The sequence below is a fragment of the Haliotis rufescens genome, unplaced genomic scaffold, assembly GCF_023055435.1.
Source record: "Haliotis rufescens isolate VD_foot unplaced genomic scaffold, xgHalRufe1.0.p SCAF_28, whole genome shotgun sequence".
Lineage (NCBI taxonomy): Eukaryota > Metazoa > Mollusca > Gastropoda > Lepetellida > Haliotidae > Haliotis > Haliotis rufescens.
Genome location: NW_025963979.1, coordinates 2,471,536 through 2,488,416, shown reverse-complemented (window position 1 = coordinate 2,488,416; position 16,881 = coordinate 2,471,536). Strand labels below are relative to the sequence as shown.

At 41.3% G+C, this 16,881-nt stretch overlaps 1 protein-coding gene across 5 annotated transcripts in view; it reads left to right on the top strand.

Annotated features, from left to right (window-relative positions):
* Window positions 1-16,881, top strand: part of LOC124123002 (tuberin-like) — a 253,029-nt gene that overhangs the window by 33,521 nt on the left and 202,627 nt on the right. For all 5 annotated transcript variants that reach the window (XR_007222962.1, XM_048402652.1, XM_048402651.1 and 2 more), the window contains 3 exons: window positions 200-310; window positions 2,789-2,868; window positions 9,452-9,516. Coding sequence is in view for 4 of the 5 variants with exons in the window: in XM_048402652.1 (XP_048258609.1) it covers window positions 200-310; window positions 2,789-2,868; window positions 9,452-9,516 (256 nt within the window). In the remaining variant the exon portion in view is untranslated. The remainder of the gene's footprint in view (window positions 1-199; window positions 311-2,788; window positions 2,869-9,451; window positions 9,517-16,881) is intronic.

Genomic DNA, 16,881 nt, shown 5'->3' with positions numbered 1-16,881 from the left:
GGATGAATGTTTTTGTTTTTGAAGCTGGAAACATGGTTCAAACTCGTTTCCACTTAGGATCGAAGAAGATGAAGATATGCAAAGGATGCAAACTGTGAGATAGGATAAGAATATATATATATACAATTTATACTAAAATTTCCAATACTTTATTGTCAGAAGATAAAGAGTTTTTCTGACTCCATACTGTTTGTTCCAGAATGCAATAGAGGCACTATGGAAGAACATTAGTGACCTCCTCCAACCCCAAGTAAACACAGAAAGTCGGCTTGTTGCTTTACACTTCCTGAAGTGTCTCCTGGAGGGACAGGTAAGTTGTAGTCTGGTCCTGAAGTGTCTCCTAGAGGGACAGGTAGTTATGGATTGGAGAAAACACGCTTACGAGGTTTTGGTAGACAGAGCATGCCCTGGGGAGAGGGAAAAACCAAGGGGGCGAAGGCCCTGCGTGCATGCTCTGTCTTCCAAAACCGAGGGAAAGTGTTTTTCCATACTTATAAACCGTATAAATTGATTAAATGTTATAACGAGCATCTATAAATGAGGCGCATCATTTGAGCGCTTCTTGAAGACGTGATATCATAACTTGCACGTGAAATTCGCTGACTTGCCAGGCGGTCAAGAGCACTTTGATGTGTCAACAACAAAACACAACTAAAATACTTACTTTTAAATGAAAGTGAAATCTTCGGTCTCTAAATGTTTGTGTTGCAATATTCCACTTCTTTTAAACTTTTCAAAACGAAAATTCGCAAATTTAAAAGGTGTCTTTTGCTTTACACATTTTACGACTTTAAACAATCCAACTGTTACATAGAGGTAGTTGTGACGTAACGGCTAGCAATTACTTCACATGCAAATTGTGCAGCATTGATAAGCACTTGTTTAAAAAGCACGTGTTTTGAAACCTCGCTGTCCTTTCACCAGAGACTCTGAAGTGGAAAGATGAGCGACGACGACTTTCATTTTGTTACCCAGTCTTCATTCACTGTACACATGACATTCAATTTTAATTGAATTAAAATTAAGAATTGCTACTTGTAGTCATTTTTTCAGTTACTTGGTTAAACCTGGGATTTGAGGTTTTACATTCAAAGTACAAAGTACAAAGAACAAAAATAAAACCTCATGATAGGTTTTACTTTGAAAGTAAAACCTCACAATAGGTTTTAATGCCTATAGAAAGAACTCTCTTACTTAATAGAGATCCCAATGAATAGGTTTATAAAGTGTCTTCTAGGGTGAGAGGTAAGCTGTAGTATATCCTGGAGGGACAGGTAAGTTGTAGTGTCTCCTGGAGTGAGAGGTAAGCTGTAGTGTATCCTGGAGGGACAGGTAAGTTATAGTGTATCCTGGAGGGACAGGTAAGTTATAGTGTCTCCTAGAGGGACAGGTAAGTCGTAGTGTCTCCTAGAGGGACAGGTAAGTCGTAGTGTATCCTAGAGGGACAGGTAAGTCGTAGTGTATCCTAGAGGGACAGGTTAGTTGTAGTGTCTCCTCGAGTGAGAGGTAAGCTGTAGTGTATCCTGGAGGGACAGGTAAGTTATAGTGTCTCCTAGAGGGACAGGTAAGTTGTAGTGTATCCTAGAGGGACAGGTAAGTTGTAGTGTCTCCTGGAGGGACAGGAAAGCTGTAGTGTATCCTGGAGGGACAGGTAAGTTGTAGTGTCTCCTGGAGTGAGAGGTAAGCTGTAGTGTATCCTGGAGGGACAGGTAAGTTATAGTGTCCCCTGGAGTGAGAGGTAAGCTGTAGTGTATCCTGGAGTGAGAGGTAAGTTGTAGTGTATCCTGGAGGGACAGGTAAGTTATAGTGTATCCTGGAGGGACAGGTAAGTTATAGTGTCTCCTGGAGTGAGAGGTAAGCTGTAGTGTATCCTGGAGGGACAGGTAAGCTGTAGTGTATCCTGGAGTGAGAGGTAAGCTGTAGTGTATCCTGGAGGGACAGGTAAGTTATAGTGTATCCTGGAGGGACAGGTAAGTTGTAGTGTCTCCTAGAGGGACAGGTAAGTCGTAGTGTCTCCTAGAGGGACAGGTAAGTCATAGTGTATCCTAGAGGGACAGGTAAGTTGTAGTGTCCCCTGGAGTGAGAGGTAAGCTGTAGTGTATCCTGGAGGGACAGGTAAGTTATAGTGTATCCTGGAGGGACAGGTAAGTTATAGTGTCTCCTAGAGGGACAGGTAAGTTGTAGTGTATCCTAGAGGGACAGGTAAGTTGTAGTGTCTCCTAGAGGGACAGGTAAGTTGTAGTGTATCCTAGAGGGACAGGTAAGTTGTAGTGTCTCCTAGAGGGACAGGTAAGTTATAGTGTCTCCTAGAGGGACAGGTAAGTTGTAGTGTCTCCTAGAGGGACAGGTAAGTTGTAGTGTCTCCTAGAGGGACAGGTAAGTTGTAGTGTCTCCTAGAGGGACAGGTAAGTTGTAGTGTCTCCTAGAGGGACAGGTAAGTTGTAGTGTCTCCTAGAGGGACAGGTAAGTTGTAGTGTATCCTAGAGGGACAGGTAAGTTGTAGTGTCTCCTAGAGGGACAGGTAAGTTGTAGTGTCTCCTAGAGGGACAGTTAGTCGTAGTGTCTCCTAGAGGGACAGGTAATTGTAGGCTGGTCCTGTAGTGTCTCTTAGAGGGACAGGTGGATGTAGGCTGGTCCTGTATAGTGTCTCCTATCCTCTTTTTTGTTGTTTAATATTTGCAGTCAAGCAGATCTGATCTGATATGTTTGATAAGATTAGTTCATGATACCACTGCATGAGTCTCTTCATGCAGGTGTTTTGCTGATTTTCTAAAATGTTACCTTCCAGCTACAGAATCTTGGCATCCTTAGAGGACATTTCTTTAAGGTCATCAAAGCCTTGACAGGTCCTGACGATCTCTCACACAGGTACAGTGTAAGACAGTATAGTAGGGCGGTTAAGGCTGGATTTTAGTCAAAATTGTGCACTTTGGGTTAAAAGCACCAAACTTGGCACACTTATACATTGAAACATTCCGAACATTTCTGGATATGGATCCATCTCAACAGCGCCACCTGGTGGTAGAAAATCCAAGATGGCCGCCAAAATGGTTAAAATCTCTTTTGACGTCATGTATATTCAATATATCATCATTATTTTGTCAATTTTAGTCATTTATATAAAATCCAAGATGGCCGCCAAAATGACTTAATTTTCAAAAAATGTCAAATGTTTGTCTGCAATACCAGTATCATTTGCTCATTTCAATCATTTCAATCAAATCTGGCTTTAAAACAATTCCAAGTGATGTTTTACTGAATGTATAAGCTTTTGGTACTAAAATTCATTCATTTGAAGCAATATCTGTATTCAGTAAGGCAGATCTGGGGAATATATTAGACTGCATGAACATGGTTAAAATTCTGTAACTGAACTTGGAATGTGATAAAGATATTGGACCAGCACTGAAATATGCCTTTTTGATTCTGAATCATTGAGGCTAACTAAACTAGCAACACTTATCCGCTGACGTGATTCAAGGTTGAAACAAACTTTCAGAGGAACATTTCCTTCTGACTGCCATAAACAGTATGTACCTGCCTCTTTGAAAGCTCTAGTTAGTATGAAATCTGTAGGACCAGGTATGATAAAAACAATCTTCAAGCATTCCAAACTACAGTAAACTACGGTAATAACGAACTCAAAGGGACCACCAAATTTAGTTCGTTGTAACCGTAGTTCGTTATAAACATATATACACCGTATATACAGCGAATGACTTGGACCAATAAAACCAGTTAGTTATATCAGCCAGTTCATTATAAGAGTGTTCCTAATAAACATAGTTTACTGTATCTCAGAACATCTTGTCTTCAAAGTGTGAAATCTCGGTACACCAGCTCATCAACACAAAGACACAACTGAGACCGAGAAATACAAGTCCCAGTTTACTTGGTATCAAACAAGAAAACGTGATCTTGTTGACACATTTCAAAATATGGTGTATTTGAACAGATATAGCACAGTTTGTGGTGTTTATGAAGATGAAGGTGTGGTATACCCACCAACATTCTCAAAAGATAACATCTATCATAATCCCTGTTCTACAACAGCAACATATCCACTTCATGGTACCAACATTTCACTATTGCAGCAGCGTTCATAGCTGAAGAGGGGGCACGGGTGGCCCAGTCGTCTAAGGCGCCGCGATTCGCTGTGCAGAGTTGCATCCCTTGGGCACGCCAGAAACCTATGATCGTGGGTTCGAATCCCGGTTCGCCCCGATTATGTTTCTAGGTTTGTCAGCACCATACCCGTGCTCGTGGGTTTCACCAAAGTGGTAAACGTCTGAGACCTGCATCACTTCGGGCTTTCCTCCCACATTAAGCTGACACGCCGCGATATAACTGGAATACTGTTAAAAAGCGGCGTTAAACCCAACTCACTCACTCACTCATAGCTGAAGAGGAAGGAACATCACATGTTGTTCTTTTGGCTGAAGAAAGCACAAAAAACAAGGAAAACCATTTCCAAACAGCCCATAGTATATACTAATGTACCCCCATCCTGTTTTAGCAAGATGGGTAATGATATGCTTCAATTGAAAGGACCTTTCACCCAGGATGTAGATAGTGTTAACACAATGCCTGACCATGAGTAAAACTGGTTATATCGCATGAAGGAAGTACTGGGAAAACAAGACAAACATAGCCTCCAAAACCAATTGCGCAAATGCCAATGTTCTAGAATGTGCACACTCTGTTGCTATGATACAGCATTCAATTAACATGATTAATGTGGTAAAAAGGGTATTGAGCATTTGAATCCTGATCAGATGCATGTGCTTGCCTTGGATGAACCACTATACACACTTGCTAAAACAATCCAGTGGAACTGTCCTGAATTATATGATGAACTTCCTTATCATGTTTGGTAGATTTGCTTATTGAAATAGTTGCTTACAGGATTCTCAGAAACTGTCCCGAAGGAAGTAGATGGAAAACTGCAATCTGTGCTGCTGGAATTGCCTCAGGCAGATTTGCTGATTCCTTCATCATGTGTACCCACCTTACCAACATCAGACATATGTGCGATATAAGGAAACAGAAGCGAACACAGAAGATCCTTTCAGAAACTGGTGTGCACTGAAGTAAGCTGCTCAGCCCGTTTCACTACTGGCCCCTTGTTCTTGAACAAGAACTTTGCATATTGTGCCCGGTGGGTGCAATTCAAAAAGCAGATTTCCCAGATTTTTGCAGCATCGCTGTTATATTAATGGCTTGCATTTCACAGATATGTCCCACTTACAGTAGAGCACGAGCACCGCTGTACCTCGAATATTTTTCCGGTGGATTCGTGACACACAAGACTAAACGGACATTCTCTTGTGTGTCACAAGGTCAGACACATGAACAATTCAATAGCCGTATGAAAGAAGATGGAGGTGCAGTGGATTGACTGAAACAGCCGAGAGTTTTCTTCTAGGGGCCCACAGAATTCAAAGACATTGTCACTATTTCAAGCCTTCACCGGTTCATATGCTTGGGATACGTGTCAAATATTTCCTGAAGTCATCAATGCTTTCCCATCATCAGCTGATATCTCTGACAACACAATGCAGATTCTTGAGCGGTTTGTCGTTCTCACTGGTTTATTTGAAAGGTCAATGAAAGGCAAAATCTCTGTTCATGAAGATCTCAGACAATTGACATTTCAACCCAAAGAAGCAGCTCTGAGAAAGCACCAATGCATATATGGGGACAGGTGCTTGACAAATGTCCCACACTACAGAATCTTGTAGTTAGGGGTTAGGAGAGGACATGCAGTAATATATAGATACCCAAATGGACAACACTTGGTCAGGCACAAAGAAGTGTTATAAACTAACACTACACCTGTAAGAAATATTGCAAGCCTTTGTAAACTTCACACGGCCTGTTTTGAGTACAGTGCTATGTGATACTTTGAAGGAAAGTGTTCTCTGTAAGTGAATTATTGAACCGTAAACACATACATTGAACTGATATTCCTGGTCCTACTTAAGTAGGAAGTAAGTTAATGTCAAAGGTTCATGGCAAAAATGTCACTAATACTTTTACATACATTCCTGTTTTTAAGATATGAATCCATTCCCAGATGAGTGGTTTTGGGGTGATCTGATGTAAACTAGGTGGAACATTTCTCAGTTGACAATTTATAAAATAATATGTTGAGAATAGATCATAGACAATGCATATTAATTGATACAATGTCACTTCAAAATGTTTCATCAAATCAAAACTTATCAACTTATCCTTAGTCCAAAGATATCAAATGATATCTATATCAGCTGTAGAAATAGACAATTTCTGAAAACTAAAACATATTGGAGGCAATCTGGGATATTTGTCATCACCAGGGGGCGCTGCATACCAGATATGAATTATATAAAGACTTGGTGCAATTGATCCTGAAAAGGTATTGTGATAAATTGAATGAATTGACCAGATAATTATGATAAATGAGTATAGACTAAAGTCATTAGAGATTTCAACCATGTCGACGGCCATCTTGGACTGTCATCACCATCAGGGGGTGCTGCATACTAGGTTTGAATTATATACAGGATTGTTGTGATAACTCCTAAATACATTACAATGATAATTTGTATGAATTGGCCAGATAACTATGATGTGTTGAGTATTGATTGATATCATTAGAGATTTCAGCCATGTTGGCGGCCTTCTTGGAATTTCTACCACCAGGGGGCGCTGCAAACTATATTTGAATTATATACAGCTCTGCTGCAATTCATACCGCATGCATTAGTGTGGATATATGTATAAATGGATCAAATAAGTATGATATATTGAGTATATATTGATACCATTAGAGAGTTCAGCCATGTTGGTGGCCATCTTGGATTTTCTATCACCAGGGGCCTCTGCTGAGGTGGATCCATATCCAAAAATCTTTGGAATGGTTCAATGTATAAGTGTGCCAAGTTTGGTGCTTTTAACCCAAAGTGCACAATTTTAGCCTTAACCGCCCCACTAGTAGTGTACAAATTTAGAAGTAAGTTACAAAATCACTGAGGAACAGTTAGGAAATAACAAAACAATAGAATCATTGTCACATAAGGCATCCCTACCATACAGAGAGGGATTACTTTCATTTGAAAAAGATTTTCTCCTCCTTTCTTATGTATGTGTGTATCCTACAAACAACACACAGAATTTCTGCTCAGATAAATACCCCGGGAATTAAATATACAATGCGGATCGATGTTTGATTGTCACACAGTTTAAAGAAATCTTTTTGTCAGTTCAATCTGGTAAATATGTCAGTTCAGTCTGGTGAATACATCAGATCAGTCAGGTGAATATGTCTTTTTGTCTGGGGAATGTGTCAGTTATAGGGGCACTAATCTCTGGCTTCTTTCCAGCTATCTGACACTGCCCACTGCTGTGTGTCGATTTGTTTGCTAACACAACTTTGCATGACAAGCTTTGAGGCAATATCTATACACATTTCTGAAGACACTCTCTTAAGATTTTGAAGTAACAAAGGGCGCATATTAATTCATTTCTTTAACCAAAACAAGAAGACAAAAAGAACGGTGGAAGCTCATCGGATGTTTTTATTTAGAAATACCCTGGATGGTTACAGTTTAATAAATAAAAGTATCCCTGCAGTGAAAGCATTTACGATTTTGGATTGCATGGATAATACGATTACTGCAGTTAATCACTTAATTACAGGTGTAATAAATGGTAGCAACACTCAGATTATCTGACAAAGGTTCCCATTTGGCATTTCTTGTCAGGGGTACTTATTCAGTCTAAATCCAGGTCTGAAATTGGGAAATATATGTTATGTAATATGTATGTGTCAGCGCAGCTAGAGAGGAATGATCAGTTGAATTACAAAAAAGCATCCATCAAAGGATCATTGATTGATTAATCACTCTTATCATGCACAGTGGATTTGTCAAAAGTAGGTGTTTAGGTTACACACAACCAAATGTTTTCCCCATAGACTTCTATAGTAACATTATATCTTTTTAATAAATAATTAACCGTTTAACAGCTATTACCTGTACATGTGTGCACAGTTTGGCCTTAGAGCAGCAATAAAAACTAAAAAAATGCCTACCTCAGCCAGCTCCTTTTCCAAGTACAGGAAGTTAACACACCACCCCCAGTTTATCGCCAAATGTCACCTACTTGAAAATATCTGTGGTCACATTCAGCATAAGTCATCATGTTGAAAAAGACAGTACTAAATATAGAAAAAACACGTTTTAATAACTGGATGGATGTACATTTAAAAGACATAAAAATCTTACACAATATCATCTAATCACAGCCTGCAGATATCCCTCGATCTGCACTGAAGGCTCCCTACAATAACCACACTGTCACAACTGGTTCTGATTTGGTGTAGTAGAACCTGTATATGTGTTTTCTGGGATACCATCCGGGCATCCATGGGGAAAAAACAAAAACAAAGACAACAACCAGTCCCAGTGAATTGTCAGAGATCAGTGCCCCTTTAAGTGGTGAATATATCAATTTGGTGAATATGTCATTTCTGGTGGGTGAATTTGTTAGTTCAGTCAGATGAATGTCATTTTTGTCTGGTGAATACGTCAGTCCAGCCGATTGAATATGTCAGTTCAGTCTGGTGAATACGTCAGTCCAGCCGATTGAATATGTCAGTTCAGTCTGGTGAATATGTCATTTCTGGTTGGTGAATATGTAATTTTGTCTGGTGAATACGTCAGTTCAGTCAGAGGAATATGTCAGTTCAGTCTGGAGAATGTGTCAGTTTAATCTTTTGAATTTATGGTTTAAAGATATTTTTATTTCAAAAGAAATCTGGATCAGGCATCAAAGAAAACTAGCTTATGTAAATACATCTCAGTTCAGTTCAGTCTTGTGAATATGTGAGTTCAGTCAGTACAATGTGTCATATCAGTCTGTTGAATACTAGGAATTGAGAAAATTAATGTGAACATGAAATCAATTCAGAAAATGTGAGTGTCCCTTGCTCGCATTAATAAAGTGACATATTTTTGTCTGGACACATTGGAGTATATTGGCGTGTCAGATCCACTGTACGTGGGCAGACACAAAACATATATCGTGTATATTACAACGTAAGTGGAAACCATATAGTCCTTGGACATCTCTGGAATGTTAACGGTCTTGGTGTTAACATTTACTGAGGAGTTTTTATGGTTCAAAGCAGTACTACTTGCATTAATTTCATTACCCATTTTGAGACTGGTGTCGACACTTGCATTAATTTGGTGATGCATTATTTTTATAATTTACAGTATTTCAATTCATTCTGGTGAATATGTCAGTTCAGTCTGGTCCCTGTTTCAGTACATTCTGTTTAAACTAAATGTGTGGCAGATCATTTGAGCGCATATGTCAATTTGGTTTGATGTTTAAAGAAGTCAGTTATTGAAACTCTTTGTCTTGAAGTACCATCAATCTGCCTTATGTTTCTTTCATTCTCTAGGCTGGATCTCTTCAGGATTCTAAGTGAAAATGGCAAGAGCCTGCATGACTTTGAAGATGAAACGGGTAGGTTGGTCATTGGTTAATATTGTAACTGTAGTGTTTGCATATACAATGCACTTATAATATTGTAGCTGAATCTGACTCGAACAAAGATGCAATTTATGTTAATAGATTATATAGGTATGTACTAATTACATTAATATTTATGTATTTTGGTTCATTGTCGACTTTAGGAGGAATTATTTGCGAGTACAATTATTAGCAGGACGTGTTTTCCAAGATCACTTTTTATTTATATTTTTTACTTATCCTGCATTACTCCTTAATGCATATTACTGCTTGTTCTTGACAGAGAAAAGAGCTGTGTGAAGGTCTTTGCTTGAAGAAGTTGTTCCAACTAGCGGAGAGGCCAACGCTATCACGCAGCTCCCACATGACCAAAGGAGGTGACGTCACAGATCCACACATTACTCTTGTCACTTGCTGAGAGAAGACCTGTTTTTGATCTGTAGCATAAACCCTTATGTGTTTTGCTTCTTGAGTTAATGTTCATTGTGTTTGTGTTGTGCACACAGTTTGTATCTTGTGAAACATTGTATGTTTTAACATGTGCATAACTTTTGTACACATGCTGACATTTTCTTAAGAAAGAAAACAATAAATGGTAAGCCGAGGTGTCTTGTTGTTTCAAGTAGCCATCTTGAATATTTTACGTGGCCAGTTATTAACTGGCTTGCGTTCTATATTCTCCTTGCTTTGTACCCCACCATTGGCGTACCCTCGCAAGTATTTTGTCTTCGTTTTGTATGTTGTCTTCCGTTTGTTGTAATAAATGTTTTATAAACCCATTGTGATTTTACACTGCTTCATTGCAGATATCCTGCCCTCATGCTCAAAGTGCCAGCGTAAAATGTCAGCGTTGAATCCCCAACCCCTGTGCCTTAATTGTACATCTAAATGTCCCAAGGGTCATAGATGTACAGAATGTCTCCGCTTCCCCCCCCCACAGCTTTCAGACGGTACCTCCGTATGTCCAGGAAACAGAACGCAACAGGCCAGGAAAACACCGGCGCCAGATGTCTGACTTTTCCAAGTATTCGCCCACAACCAGATCGGCTATCTCGAATGACAACTCCCCGACCTTCATTACTACCATGATGTCGGGCCCCATGGTCTCAGTCTCTACCCAGAGCTCCCTGACGACCACAGCTGCGTCTATCTTAATGGTGCCTATCTAGTCCACCGGACAGACACATGGCACCCAACAGGCACCCAGACCCCTATGATGGACGCCCCTCTACTCCAGTACATCCAGTACTTGTGAGCCATGCAACAGACGCCAACGCCTATTGCCCCACTGCCTCATCGGACGCCTATACAGACGCCAGTGCCTTGTCGGACACCTATAGACGCGTTTACAAAAGCACCGTCTACAGCGTCGATAAAAGCGTCTATCCTAGTGTCTCTGGTTGCGCCTATCCTTCTGCCTCTCCTAAGTGTGCCTCTACAGAAGCACACCCGGGACAACCCGCGCAGACAGACGATTAGCCATTTCACGATATCCTTGTGACTAAGTGCTGTCATTCTACAGGCCTATGAGATCGTCGGATCCCCAGGGCCAACTACCTTACGGAGACCAGAGCGGTCGCTGGACACTTGATTGGCATCCGTACAACGGCGCTCCAACACGGACACTTGATTGGCTTCCATACAGCGGCGCTCCAACACTTCCGAAGATCCTGGAAGTGCCTAACCTCGTGGTGACGGTTCTGTGGAAATCTCCCGCCAATTCTCCTCGTCTATCAACGTTGGTTAAATGTTTCCTCGGAGAAAGCGAACATACCCTCAAAGATTTCCCTACCTACGGCGTCTGGTAGATATTATCTGCACCACAGTTGACGATCACAACCCCATGACTGATTCGGTATTCAACAGAATCGTCATATGCTTCCGGGTACCCAACACGGTCATCATTCACAACATCAGATCAATCGTCACTCTTATCATGGGGATCAACATGCCCCTACACCGGCAACGTCACAGTTCCTACTCAGAACTCGGACACACCACTGGCCTGACAACCACAGGGTTCACAGGGGATTGGCCGTGTGTGGAGCTTGAACTTGTCCGCTCAGCATACGGGGTTACAGTTTACTGCGCAGGGCGACATACATGTCACGTGTCAAGAACTACAACTGTAAACATCGTCCACCATAATCAGGTCAACTGACCTTATGGGATCCGTGTAGTGTATTTGTACAGACTGGCTTGCATGATCGCTTAGGCGTAACACTGCAACCACTTGACCAGATGCCTGTCACTGTACATCAATGACTCAATCCCAACTCTCGTCCTTCGCCTGAGACAAGACAGCTCTCAAGACCCTTGCTAGGATGTCACAGCCAGCCTTCGCTGAGGCGTCCCAGTCTGGCTCATACCAGCTGGTGGCAATCCCTAGAGAGCTTTTGCAGGGGCAAGCATCAAGACCCCACATCTGCATCTGCATCGCCTCAAGGCCGAGTTCATGCTCCATCTGCATCACAAGCATAAGCTCAAGGGCAGTACCATCATGACCTACCTTGTGGCACTCAACTCCGTCCTGGCAATTGCGGAAGATCGGTGCATGACGTAAATCCCAGAACTACAGGCTCTGCTCCGTTCATTCAGGCTGGAAGACCAAAAGGCGAAATCTCGTACACGAGCTTGGGGCTTGAATGTCATTCACACCTCGCTGAGAGACGTGCCCTTCGAGCCACTCGAAGCGACGTCATCCTAAAATCTGATGAAAACATGGTCTTCCTACTGGCGTCCGCCACAGCAGCCCATGTCAGTGATCTACATGCCTTTTACGTCACACGCGTCCGTTTTGAGCATGGAGCATCTTGGACTGTGCTGAGACTGCTTCGCCAAGAATCAATTCCCATGACAGCCAGATAGATCGTTCCTCATCCCTCCCCTATCTCCACTTGTGGGCACGGAAGATGAACTAGAGCTCCGTTTTTTTCCAGTTAGAGCGCTCTGTTGCTTTATCAGACGATTGAAGCTCTACTTGCCATCAGGGAGAGGTGTTCTGGCGATCAAACACATTCATCGCCAGTCACCATATGTGAGATGTCGCACTGGAGGTTGTGCAAGGCACGCACAGCTTTGGTCCGTTAGTAGTGGCCCAGCAGGTCACCACTACTACACGTCACTGACCACGCCTCCAAGTCCAGAGCTGGCCTTTTGTCCTCCCCTGGCGTAAGCCCTGGACTAGATGGTTCATGCCCCACTTGCATACGGCTTGGTACTCCAGTCTCGACCTAACCGAGAGTTATTGTCAGGCTGCACAGTACCAGGACACAACGCATACCTGACTCTTCCCTTCCATGTAATGGTCATCCAGGCAGACCATACAGTCGGGCTGAGGGAATCGGAGTTTCCCATACATGGAGTGGTCACCTTATGCCGACCACACAGCCGAAGACGGGCTGAGGGAATCGGAGTTTCCCATACATGGAGTGATCACCCGAAGCCGACCACACAGCCTAGGATTGGCTATAGAACAGAGTCTGGAAATAAAAGATGAAAGTTGACACCTGAAGGTATGCCCGCCTCCGGTTCTGTCCGATAAAGATGCATTCAGGAGTAATGCAGGATAAGTAAAAAATCTAGCAAAATCCTAGATATTTTTTATGTTTGTATACTTATCCTGCATTACTGCGTCTAAAGGGACCCACCCATCGCAGAGCTCCCTCCCCACGATACCTTCCGATGTTTCGGACTACAGAGTAATGTGAGGATCCGTGACGTCACTTCCTTTGGTCACGTGGGAGCTGTGTGACAGGGTTGGCCTCTCATCTAGTTGGAACAACTTCTTCAAGCAAAGACCTTCACACAGCTCTTTTCTCTGTCAAGAACAAGCAGTAATATGCATTAAGGAGTAATGCAGGATAAGAATACAAATATGAAAAATATCTAGGATTTTACTTGTTTTGTGTCTTCATAATATTGTACCAATAGAATGTAGTCGCCACAAGATATTTTCAAGGTAGTCATTTGGCTACGTCTGAATTTTAAACAGTAGACAAATTGAATATTAGGTCGCATTGGCGACCAATTTAGTAGCAACTTTGAGGCTTGTCCAGCAATATCCTGGCAGGGGACACCAGAAATGGGCTTCACACATTGTGCCCATGTGAGGAATTGAATGTGACGAACGAACACTTTATCCATTAAGCTATTTCATCCCATCCGCCTACTATGCACTCATTAAGCAATAACCACCCCACCTATGTATACTTAATCCCGTTTAACTGGCTTCCTCACCATGTGTTCTCTCCCCATCATGTTGTTCTCTCCCCATCATGTTGTTCTCTCCCCATCATGTTGTTCTCTCCCCATCATGTTGTTCTCTCCACATCATGTTGTTCTCTCCACATCATGTTGTTCTCTCCCCATCATGTTGTTATGGTATTATCCTTCTGTTATTATTATTTAACCTACTCATGTTAATCTCTCTCATATATGCAATTGTTGTTTCTGTTAATCCTCCACCTACCATATATATGCTGTACCATGTTCATTATTCAGCCTTGCTTGACAATGATATGAGGATCTATACTGAAACGTCACCATAACAGTAAAAAAAGAAGAAGTTGTTTTCCATAAATTGTGTCTACTTTGTCATGTGTATCTCCTTAACAATCCTGGCAAATCTTGTTGGCACATTGATAAAGTAAGATTGCCATTTTCACTCGATTGAGTTTTTTCTGCAGACTTTGTTTTATGCATGAAGTGGTTATCTCATTTGAATGCCTATGCATGATAATTGATGACAGTCTTGTGATACCAGTGTATGTCAGTGCTGACAGCAACTTATGTCACATGACCTATTGTCATTGTGATATATGTATAAGGGAAAGTCACGATGAACGTCATTCATAAGGCTTAATAAAATAAGAGAATTGCTTCTCAGGCAATTGTTTTTGAAAATATAGTGCGGGCGGTTGGTGTCTTTTTTTTGTCTTTTTTTCTTTTTTTGGTTTGTTCAAACCCTTTTGCATGTAGCTATCCTGTTATTTGGTAACTTAAGGTGAAATGGGGTTTAATGTCGCGGCCAAGATTGTTCCACTTCTATTGCTACATGCATGCACGTGTGTATGGTTGCTTGTTCTTGTCCGGACTGATGCAGATTTTATAGTGCTAGCCCTCTGAGATACCATGCCACAGTTTAACATGAATACCCCATTCAAACACAGTATACTGACTCCGAACCGACCAGTCCTTGTTTTAGCCCCATAATGCCACAGGCCAGGCAGGGTAACTACAAGTACCATCTTTTAACGTCTTTTGGTATGACGTGGCAGGAGATGGAACCTCGACCTTTCTCTCTCTAGGCGAATGCTCTACCATAATATCCCTGTTATGTGGATACTTACCTATGACAGTGATGACAGGTCACAAGTCACAGTGGCCTACTTTCAGCAAGTGGCATATGCTATGTTTTCATTATTACACTGAATTCAACTTTGGGGCATATTTTGTTAATAAGCCAGATAGCTCTTTGGACTGTTCTTGAAAATACTTGCAAATGATATTGAAGGTGAAAGTCATTCACAAGGTCATACACAAAGAAATATGTCATGTGTTCTGAACCAACCCCCATGTTTGCGTGGCATGTGAGCTTATGCCCATGTTTTCAAAGATAATGAATTTTTTAACTTATCCTGCATTAAGGAGCCTGCATTACTCCTTAACGCATTTACTGCTGTTTTTCTGACAGAGAGATGAACTGTGTAAGATCCAGCTGCTGAAGAAAAGTTGTTCCAACCAGTAGAGGCAGCACCCTCACACAGTCGGCGCGTGACCTGGAACTCATGACATCACACAAAACACATAACTGCTTTATCACCTCCACGGACGGACGTACTTTGTATCCCTTGTGGAAAATAAAGCTTATTGTTTCTATACTTTGCATGTTTCTGCATTCAGCGTATGCTGCTATATTGTTACCTGTTTATGGTCTGTTACCTTTGGGGTCTTCCCATTCGTAATTTGTAGTCACAGTAATTTACAGGCATATTGTTGTTCCTGCCATTTTTGCGATTCACCACGTGGCTTTCAGTACTTTCGTGTATTGCATTGTGAATTCTTTATTTTGTTTGGGTAATACACTACATATATTGAATTGGGCTCCATCCATACATCCGTCTGTGAGTCCATGCGTCAGTGCGTCCCAAAATCATTTCCGGAGCATAACTCAAAAACCGTTAAATATTTCTCTCTGAAACTTTGAATGCCTATCAGAATCATGCTGAACTGGTGCCTTTTGCTATTAAGGAATTTTAGAAATTTTTATTTTTTACATTTCCATGGCAACAAGTTGGACTTAGGTTCTATAAGGGTAGAGTTTGTTTCCGGAGCGTAACTCAAAAGCCATTCAATACTTTCTAACAAAACTTTGCATGTTTACCAGACACATACTGAACTGGTGCCTTTTGCTATTTAAGAATTTTAGACATTTTTTTTTTTTACATTTCCATGGCAACAAGTTGGACTTAGGTTCTATAAGGGTAGAGTTTGTTTCCGGAGCGTAACTCAAAAGCCATTCAATACTTTCTAACAAACTTTGCATGTTTACCAGACACATACTGAACTGGTGCCTTTTGCTATTTAAGAATTTTAGACACTTTTAATTTTTACGCTTCCATGGCAACAAGTTGGATTTAAGTTTTTAATATGGGGTGGGTTCACTTATGGAGTATAACAAATAAACTGTTAAATATTTCCTTGGCAAACATTGCATGTCTATATATAAAGCACATACTGAACTGGTGCCATTTGATATTAACTAGTTTTGGAATGTTTATTTTAGAATTTCCATTGCAGCTATTTTGACATGGGCTAAGAGAAATGTTGGGTCAGTTACCTGGTTTGGCACCATAACGTGTTAAAATGGGCGAGGGATATAGATGACTTCGTCGACTATACGCTTGTTTATTTTGTGTTGGCGTGTTTAAAAGCTTTAATTTGTGACTACCTTTTAGCATAATTGTTTGCTCTCATAAACTTAAATAAAATAAAGAGTTTTGAGTTACATTGTGCTTCCCGTTGTGGTTTTGCCACATCATTATGTTTTGGCTTAAATTCCAGACTTTATGTCTTGCCACACTTGCTGCTGCGGGAACAAATCTGATTGGGGCCCTCTCCTTCTGCGTTGATTGTACGACGCCCTGTACTTTCACAGCGCAATGCCTATATTGCGGTCCTTCGTCACTGTGCTCCTTCAACTCATACAAGTATCGAGGACACACCTCACTCAACTTGCTTGTCAACACAATGATATGGCTTACAACTCCCTTTTGCTGTCTTCTATGCCACACTTGCCGTGACCTTTATCGACAACATCGTTCCCTCCTCCGGTGACGCCCTGCTATCTACATCAAC